The 10,643-nt window shown below is 33.2% G+C and overlaps 1 protein-coding gene across 37 annotated transcripts in view; it reads left to right on the forward strand.

Moving 5' to 3' along the window:
• The window catches only part of dlg2 (discs, large homolog 2 (Drosophila)), a 1,641,316-nt gene extending 1,633,838 nt beyond the window's left edge, over positions 1 to 7,478 (forward strand). For all 37 annotated transcript variants that reach the window (XM_051926947.1, XM_051926951.1, XM_051926957.1 and 34 more), the window contains one exon: positions 5,097 to 7,478. In XM_051926947.1, coding sequence (XP_051782907.1) covers positions 5,097 to 5,203 — 107 coding nt within the window. In that variant the 3' untranslated portion in view covers positions 5,204 to 7,478. The remainder of the gene's footprint in view (positions 1 to 5,096) is intronic.
• The last annotated feature ends 3,165 nt before the right edge of the window (positions 7,479 to 10,643 follow it).

Below are 10,643 nucleotides of genomic sequence, written 5' to 3' on the forward strand. Positions count from 1 at the left end.
TTATTTGACAGTAAACTATTTTCAACCATTCTATGATCTGCTTCTCACAACTGAAGGCACCGTGGCTGATGTTAGCTGACTTGCTGGCCAACCATAAGCGTTACCTGGTAGGTAACCACCCATACAATCAGATTGTGATTCAGACTACGAATGCCGTGAATATATATATATATGTATATATAAGTAGATATGTATATATACAGTATATATATATGTGAATGTATGTATGTATGTATATATGTATGTCTATATTTATATATATATATATGTGCATATATATATATGTGTATATATGTAGATATGTATATATTTATATGTATATATATGTACATATGTATATATATATATGTAGATGTGTAAATTTGTATATGTATATATATGTATATGTGGATGTGTATATGTATGTATGTATATATATGTATATGTAGATATATGTATATGTAGATATGTATATATATGCATATATGTATATGTATATATATGTTTACATAACCTCTTTAACACACTACTTCTCTGCTGCGAAGCGCGGGTATTTTGCTAGTATTTATATATAAAGCACTTCTTCAGGCAGAATTATAGCTCAAGGTGCTTTACAAATTACCAAAGACTAACATCATTAGAAAAAAGACTCGAGTGTACAAAGAGTTAGTGGCTGATCTGAAAATATTTACTATAGTCAAATGACCATGGAGAAGTGAAAGAGGAAAAGGAAAATAAAATCTTTAGGTGGCAGTGGTGCTGGAGAAAATACATTTGTAGGGGTCCCAAGCACAAAAAGCTGCCCTCTGGGGATTCTACAATACTTAAATGTGAGAAAGTTGTTCATTAACATATGCACACGATGCAGCTTCCTTGAATATTTGATACAGCGGGTATCATGTTTGTTGTAGCATCCTTCATCCTTTAATACTGAAGAGAACTTTGGCCTGGTGGCAGTAGCACAGTGTGACAAAGCAGGATGACAAATACAAAAAGACAGAAGCTGTGAAAATGTAATTGTGAGTAAACAAAACTGTAAAAGAGTTCTACTCTGTGAAAACAGTTACACCCACCTTTGCAAATAAATGTAAAGGTAAAAATTGGCAATGACAGGGGTTAATTTTAGTCTTGTAGAATCAGTGTGCTTTAAGTTACTTATGAAAAGGACAATTAAAATGTGTGTTTTCAATATTTTTTACACGTTTGACACTAAACAATAGCCTGACATATCTCCATCAGTTGAATATTCCAGATATTCTGTACATAAAAGCAAAATGCTGCCTCATCAGTTATTTTATATTTCGCTCTTGGAGAAATCAGAATTGTGAAAGAAATTCCAAACAGAAACTTCGAACCCCACTTTCCATTAGTATTTAGTTTTAAGAATGTCAGAACAATTTTGCAGGGAATGGGCCATTCAGCTCCCCAAACTTGCCAATTTATACTACCACTATCTGCCACACCACTTTGAAACATATTCCTTGTGTCTTTGTTTGAGTAAAATCTTTCTAAATGTGTGCAAAATTTACTAATTTTGTCATCTTTCTTGTTGAAGAATTTATTTTAAGGTAAGAGCAATGATCTACAGCACTAACTGTCTTTGTAATTTTAAATACTTCATTCCTGTAATTTGCTTAACAGAATTAAAGGATTGGCCTCCTCAACTACCTATAGTCACATGTATTTGAGGGGTATTATTTTTATTTCATGTGATTGTTGAGAGTATCAAGAGAGACCGTAAAACTGTATCCTCACTATTTTACCTGAGTTCTCTGAGATACATGTGGATGTCTCTGTTACATACTTCTTGCATCATAATCAAATCTTCTCCATTCTTAATAAATAACTTAGGCTGAGCACACTAACATGTTTCAATCAAATGTTACACAAGGTAACATAGTTCTACTATTACATACATTACAGTACATTTTTCTTTCCAGTTACACTCCTGAGTTCTCTACGCAAATTGTTGCTAAATAATAGAAACAGTAAATGAAATATGCTTCCTCTTGATAATTCCAATGTGAGTCAGAGATAATCAACTTTACAAAATAATCAAAAACTATTTAGTTAGGAGAAGGTTCAGGTGTATGTTGGTCTTGCATACAATATGTAGGTGGTCTAAGCTCAACCAAATTCCATGTTCTCCATGGAATCTTTCATGACATCTTACTTTCTAAAATGTAGAAATTATAGGTGACTCGATTGCTTGAATCCCTTACAGTGGTGAGATGGGGCTTACATGGGAGGAGCTTCTGAAACTGACATGGCTTTCTTAAAAAGAGTGACATTCAGTATGTGGCTGGTGGGTGATTAGAAGTTTGAGAACATTTAAGTATATACTTTTCTCATTGTATCAGAATGAATGTTATTTAAGAGTTGTTGTTCAAGACTGCAGCTAAATTTACAGTGGTGCTTTCCGCATTGTGATTAACTGTGTGAGAGAGATGGGTGAGAAAAGAAGGTGGAAAATGAAAGAGAGCTTTTGGTGGATTGTAACATGCACATGTGATGGCAATAATAAACTACATAGAGAAATACCTGCTCATGTCATTTTTCTGTATATTATAATTGTCTGTTATATATGAAGCCTCTTTTTAGTTTTTGTTAGGTTTCCCTGAATCTGAAATATTAATCTTGACATCATTTTAGAGGGTTTTAACACCCAAGGAATCAAATTCTGAAATAAGAATTTGGTTTGCAAGTATATTTACTGTGTTTTTCAGACACCATTTTTGTTTTGAGGATAGTGCTTCTATTTGGAAACATCCGTTTCCATAGTGATTTTCGTGAAGCCCTGGTGGCACTCCAGCCACCATAAAAAACCTCACACTGTTCCACTCCATCTGAACTAGTGTGGTGCTGAGGTGTCACCCGTTCCATGGCTTCACTCGGGTCCTAATCTGGGATCCTGAGTTGCTTTGTCATGTGCTGGGTGTGGCAATGTGCTGTATCAGTGCGTTTGCCTAACCTCTCTCCTGGGGCCACACTGCTTGTGACATAATCAAGGCACCAGTATAAAGCTCACCCGAAAATATTCACTAGTATCCAGGATTATACCAGATTTACGGTTAGGTTTAGGGTTAGGGTTAGCATACTGCTCTCTTTGAACTTTGATTACTGTTTTTTTTTTTTAAAAAAAAAAGCTGTTCTTGATTTTTGGATTGGGATTTGGGTTTGACGTTACTCTCTTTTTGACTTTTGGATTTAACCCTTGCTTTGCCCTTTGACTCTGTTCTTTCTCTTATTTCACACTCTTTAATTATTTGGACTGACTGTTCTTTTCACAGTCAGTACACGCACCTCTAACCATCCCAACATGTTATAGCAGGTAGGCAAAGGAGGTATATATGCAGTTTGTGGGTTTCAAATAAAGTTAGTCTTATTGACAGCAAACACATTTGAATTAAATTCCGTATTGACAAGCCTCAAAACCATACAGAAAAGAGCACTCTCCCCAAAATGAGCAAGTCATCTGTGACAACAACCTTATTACAAGAAATGTTATGGGAAAGTGGCCAGGAGCAATACAAAATGCATTGTTGCTTGGCATCAGTGAGAAGGGCACTGCTATTGTATTTCTGTACTTTTCTGCTTCTGTAACTAGTACAGATACTGCATATTCCATGTACAGTTGCCTTTGCAATGCCTCCCTTCTGTAATTTAATTTATTTATACACTTTTAAAAATGTGTTCCAAGTGTTAACAATTTCATTACTGTACTGTTTAATTTTTTTTCTAGTGCTATTCTGATTTGCAGCCGCAAATTAGGCTTTAATGTTCTTGTATATTACATGTATACTTATTTATTGCAATATCACTATATTTGTATTTTGGATGCCCTCATTATTTCATCATTTTATTGGCATTGCTTCGCATGAGGTTCCAATTTTAAACTTTCACAGAGCTTTGCACTGCCATGACTCTTAAAAGGAACATTTTTTTGAGTTTAGTTTTCTTTCACCGGTAAGAGATTCTCTCTTCTCATTAATCTTCTTGCAAGCCTTTGAGAAATGGGTGAAAGAGCTTGGCAATAAACTAATGAGAAGAGTGTGAGTGAATTTCTCACCATTCATTATGAAGAAACTGGTCCCTTGTCTCTAAGCATGGGTCTTTTATTGTCTTTGTGTAAACCCATTTTTTAGGTTAAGTTCTTTGTTATAAGCATGGCAAAGGTTTTTTAAGCCAAGATATTTAGAAAACTGTTCATTAGATGGGTATTTATTAACACTATCAATTTGTTACATTTACATGAGCATCAATTTCACATCTATTTACTATACATATAATTACTCCATAAGTTTTTATAAAAGCATGCCAGGGAGCCTAAGGGGCACTTTATATGATCCATAGAAGAGTCCAAACAATAATTATACATCTGTTGAATACGGAAACACAAATGGAAACACACAGCCATTGAGCATCAGCCCTTTTGTTTTGTGCTGCATGGGTAAGTCAGATCCAGTTAAATAGACCTTCAGCCTTTGCAGACAAAATTATCCTGGTTTGACGTCAGTTTTGCTTCCCGACATGGACAATTAGACTAACTATAGGGAAGCTGCATCATATCTAGAAATTCTGACTTCTATGATAGAATCTTTCAAAAAACATATTATAAAACGATATGTTTAGTTATAACAATGTTTATACATATATAATATAAATAATGGTTTTAAGAAAAGAAAGAATCAAATCTTTATCATTCCAATTTTTTTTTTCTTTTATCTAAGTGTATACGAATAGAGTTGAGGAGGGTATGGAATTTTTTTCAAGTCTGGAGGAAGTGAAATACCATTATGAATATTGTTTTTATATATCCCTAATTATAATTGTAAGGTGCATAGTATTTCTCTTCTGTAGAAATTAATTATATTAATAATATCAAAATGGTGTATACTTGCACATGAAGTCATGAGATAAATTACCTTTTCTCCTCTATATTTAAACCATTGACTTTACTAGCACTCTTCCTGAGTTATTTTACTTTGTATTAATGTTATGCTAAAATATACTGTACATTAGTTAATTATATGCTCTGCTTGTTCTTGAGCCACGACCCATGTCTTGGTATATATTTTTAGCAAAAATGTTTTTTTTTCTCTCTTATTTTTCTGTAGCACTTGTTCAAGGAGAAACCTTAGAAGAAATTTATAACCACTGCAAATTAGTCATAGAGGAACAATCGGGACCCTACATCTGGATTCCTTCAAAAGAAAAACTATAAAAGTCACTCCAGGAATTAGAGACTGAAATAGGAATAGTTTGTATTATTAATATTACTATTATTATTATTATAAATATTATTATTGCTATTACAGATTTTTTCAATGTAACTGTTGCTGAATGTACCACCACAAAGTGTTAAAAAGAAAATGAAAAATTGCATATGTTTTAAAAAAGCTTTTCCCCCTTTAGAAAAAAAATGTAAATTTCGTGTTTTTTTTAAAGTAATATCAAAATATATATTCGAAAAAAAAACTCACTAAAATTGAATCAAATCAATTGGATAATTATCAGCTCCAGTTGCTTTTCAAACCAATGCACGCATTCAGAATGTGCTGAAGGTACACATAGTGGACGAAACACGGTAACTTGTATCTATGCACTTAATCTGGACATGTATTTTTGTTTGTTTATTTGTTTGTATTTAGGTGTTTTATTTATGTCTTTTGAGAATTCAGTGAAAACACAACACATCTAGTGTATGCTTTAATAAGTATAAAACAAAAAAGGAATACAACTGGGAATATGAATTTTGACTATATAAATATACATGTATATCTATACAGTATATATATATATATATATATATATTTTGCTATTTATATTAATAGAGGGCACTACAGCACATTCTAAATAATTTATAAAGAAATTATATCTTTGTAAAATTAACATTTTCTTCATGAAAGGTACTATTGTATAGTAGACTTATTGACTACTAGACCTATTCAGTGAGATGTGCAATGACACCAATGAGACCCCAGTTATTATGAGACTGTGGGGAAATTTATGTTTCAGTACCTTTAAAAAGCAACGCGAAATCTTTCTGCCGAAACTAACAAGATTTTGCAAAGCTGCATTGCAGCTTCTTCTTGAACTCTGGTGTGCAATTCTTATCAGAAGGTAACAGATAAATGGTACCTATACAAAAATACTAAAATACATTGTAAAAAGGATTAAGAAGAAAATTGTTGGGTATTGGACTTTTATTATTTCAATTTTCTTTTCAGAAAATGGGAAAGATTTAATTTAATTCCATTGATTCAAAAAAACATAAAATCCTTCATAACACCAAAATTTAAAGCTCATGTCACTATAATATTTCCTGTATAGGCTGCATTTTGCCAAATTTTCATTTGTTGAGAAAACAATGCACCTTAAATGTTATCTCTGAAGTATTTATGTTCATAGGTTCCTTTGTTAATCATTTTAAGAAACTGTAATTATATTTCTTGACATGTAGCACTAGTATAATACAGGGTGGCAGGGAACTGTAGCCTACCCTGGCAGTGTCAGACACAAGAAAGGAACCAAACCCACAATGGGACATTAGATTACTGCAGGGCACACTCATGCCAGGCCAATTTAGAGTCACTCAAGTGACCAATGGCTTGTTGTTTAAATAGTGAGATACAGCATGTCTTAGAGGGAAAACATTCAATGAGATGCCATAAGATATATTTGTTGTAAATTAAGTGCCTCAGCCAAAACCTAATGTGGGGTAAGTACTGCAAAGAGCAAAAACATGTCGACTGTTAAACTGCTTATTTTTTACCAATTTTGAAGTATTGATTGCTTTGTCTTCATGTTCAACACAGTAACTAAATGCTATTGAATGACAAAAGAAAAAACATTTTCATTGTAAGATATAACCATAAAAGAACTTTTGTGACATGCTCTTTAAATTTTAAAGCCTTCCTCTGCGTTTAAATTTTAGAATGGTAAAACTATTACTGCTTTTTACTCAGGGCTGCTGGACTTTGGCTGAAAAAAAAAAAGTATACCTTGTACATCATCCTTGCAGTAACAAGGAAATATTCTTGCCTGAGAATCTAAGCTCATAACAAAAAATTAATGCAAAATAAAAAATAACCTTGGAAAAAAGTAATAAATATTGCGCACTCCCATCTGTACTTTTCAAAAATTGCATCTGCATATTTTTTTTCATTCTATTTAAAGCATGCAACTTAAAACAAATGCTATCCTTTATTACTGTTTGTGCTGTATTTTGCAGGTATACTGTGGCTAAGTACAATCAAATCATTAAAAAACATTAATAGGGTGTTTGTAGTATCATTATATTATTTATTACCTTTATTTATGGTATGTCGTAATTTCCCCTATTGCAGCAAGCATTGCACTTACTTGCAGAAAGTGATAGAAGTGTGTTTTCATAATTGATTTATTATTTAAATTATTGTAGTTCTAAAGTCATGAAACCATAATGTACATATTGCTTTTTAGTGTAATGTGAGTTTAATTTACAAAAAAAAAAATAACCAAGTAATAATAATAAAGGAACATTCCCCAGTAAACCACAGCTACAGGTAATATGCAGTTTTCATGCCAGACCAAGAATTCCATACTAATGCTTAGGCGCCCGTTGATTGTAGATAGATGAGATTCATTCATTTCATTGGTGTAAGAAATAAAGCACACAAAATTATGAACTAAAATGTACATATACCATTAATATGATGTGTCTGTTCTTTAATTTATTTTCATTTTTATTAATTTTGTTTTTCTAAAACGAGTTCTTTAAACAATGTTATGTAACCTTGATTGCATAAGATATCACTTTGAATACATTGCTTAAGGTATAAATGAAGGTAATATATTCAAAATAAGCATCCATTTCAGTTGTAAATTAAAGGTTTGGTGAGAATTTTAAAGGAAATGGCATTCTGGTGTGTGTCTTTCTTGCTTTCTAGTTTATTACAGCTCATTTAATCTCATTTGCTACTTTAACTGACAGTGCCTAAGTCTGTGTATTTTTCTCATAAACAGTAATCCTTATTTTCAATTAGTACATTCATAAGTACTTGACAAAATGTTTTGAAAAGTGAGATTTACTCCAGGATACCATGTCAGTTTATTTCTAAACTACTAACTCCGAAATTTTATTGCTGAGAATTTAAAATGACTAACTTTTAACCATATTTGTCTGTAACTGGTCCGATACAGGTAAGTCTCTACATACTTCTTAAAGAGACAACCTCTTTAACCTAATTATGTTTGTCCTTCTCTGTACCCCGTTCATTGTTGTTCAGTCATCCTTGTAAGATGGAGAGTAAAGGCTTGTGCCTTTTGTATTATTTATCATATGCATAGCTTTCTAAACCTGCATATTACTTCATACTGACCAGCTCCTATTGGAATTGACTTTCTGTATTTTCAGATTTAGAAAATCCTCACAATATAAACAGCCATTTACGGTGCTTAAGGAACATATTTCAAGTTATAAAATGATTTCAACTTTATATTTGTGACTTCATTTCCTTGCCATTTTGTTAACGTAACCACTTTGAGATATCTGTTCATCTCCTGAACCTAAACTTACTCTTTTTTCTATCTCAAATTTTCCAGTTTATATCTTGGAATAATAGGTGCTGTAAAGAAAGAGTTGCAATTAATATTTAAATGATTTGTAAAGGTGTAAAGAATCATTATATAATGTTTGTTATAAAGTGTTACCCCATTATCAAAACTTACAATTCAATGCTAATATTGACTCCTCTACTGTTGACAGGTATTTTTCATTCCTCCTTCATTAAGTTCCCTGTATTATTGAAACATGATTTTTTGTGACAAATGCCTTAAGGCATAGTCTTGCCACACTTGCCCTGAACAGCTACTTTTCTGTCCTATATTTTATAAACATTTGTATTAGTTTACAAACAAGCTTTTCCGACTTATTAAAACATTCTAGGTCTGGTCGGTCTATCATCTTATCTTATGTTTGGTCTTCCTGGTGAGGTTCATAATGGATGCAGTCAGACTTGATCAGACCAGGTGTCCATATACCCCCAGTCTTTCTGGGAATTTTCTTTAATAGCTCAACATCTGGGTCTGTTCCCAATGGGGTATTACCTGTTATGCCTCCCAAGATGTTCTCACAGAAAGCCAATCCCAGAATATGCCAAAATCATGTAAACGGGCTCCAATTGCACTGGTTCAGGAATCTTATCTCATCTGCTTCTACTAGCAGCTTCATTGTTTTTGGCACTACCCACGAGTGAGTACATAAAATGTGTTGGGTAAGAACATATCTCCAACTTCACTACCACTGCATCTACAGCACTGTAGACGCGAATGTCTCCTGTTGGTCAAACTAACAATAATAATGACAGCATCTAACATAGATAAATCTCCATACTTAAAATAGTAGTATAATATCAATTTGCCTTTAGATCTTTAGTTAGTAAAGTCTTTCAAAAAATATCTGTTATGGTGTGTGCATATAACCTTAAGCATTTTATAAGATTGCTATTTTCCAGTCTGAGCTACTTATTTATTTACAGCTTCTTTAGTCAGTATGTGTCTACCTGTTCAGCAAATGATTACTAGGAGTAAATAATGCAACAACAATCAGCCATGACAGTCCGAAAAGTGACCTTTTTGAATATGCCAATAGAAACTTCCCAAAACAAGAGAAACTCACACCACTACTACGCTGATGCATGCTATTGCAAAATTGGGGGCTGCTAGGTAGCAGTATGGTGTTCCATATATGAATTCTCTGAGTGCATCAAAAAGAAAATTAATAGCTAGAGAACTGAAAGTAATCAAGGTCAACACATAAATGTCTACAGAGTTAAGTAGGATCATGTTGCCAGTCAAAAAGCAGGCCAATAGCTACCACAGGTATCTGAACTTTTAGAGGCTACTCAGGACATTCAAGGACTCTTACAAGATGTTCTGACCTGGCCACCATAGGATTGAAGAGCATCAACTTAACCAAGAAGTAACTCCATGATTTAGTTTAACACTAGAATTACCAGAGCCTATGAAAAAAATCGTAGATCCTTCCCACCTTAAATTGCTTCACACCTCTCCATCAGCATCTTTTGTCCTGTAAATGTGTCGATAAGCAGCAAGCAGCCTGCTATCACATCCCCCACCGCCGCACAGTTTTTTCAGCTCAAGTCTGTTTACCTGTGTTTCAGTTGTTTGGAGTTGTATAGAGTGAGAAGTCAAGCAAAATGACACCTTTTATAAATACAATATTGTTATTTGGAACACATGCATTTCATGTGTGTTCTGTGTCTACAACAATCTATGTACAGTAAACACATTTTTCATGTTTTAGTAATAATTGACAAAATGTAGACATGAAGTGTATAATGTGTTAAGCCTGAATTCCAAATATCAAATAAACACTTTCACAAAAGGTACAAATATAACAGAACAACTGCGCTTCTATTCCAGACTATAGCTGCAGAAAAAGAACCCGTGTTAGGGTGCGGCATTGACATGCATTTGCTACGAACACTTCAGTGGTGCAACGGTATCAACTTTTGACTGGTAATCAAAACTTCATGGGTTCGAACCCGGACGAGTCCGTTTTGAGCAGTGAGCTGCTCTTATTCTTACTATTTTAGAATAAAAACATACATTTGATTTCAGTCTGTAACAGCCGGTGTAAATGTATGATACTTGTAAAG

The sequence above is a fragment of the Erpetoichthys calabaricus genome, chromosome 4, assembly GCF_900747795.2.
Source record: "Erpetoichthys calabaricus chromosome 4, fErpCal1.3, whole genome shotgun sequence".
In the NCBI taxonomy this organism is placed as follows: domain Eukaryota; kingdom Metazoa; phylum Chordata; class Cladistia; order Polypteriformes; family Polypteridae; genus Erpetoichthys; species Erpetoichthys calabaricus.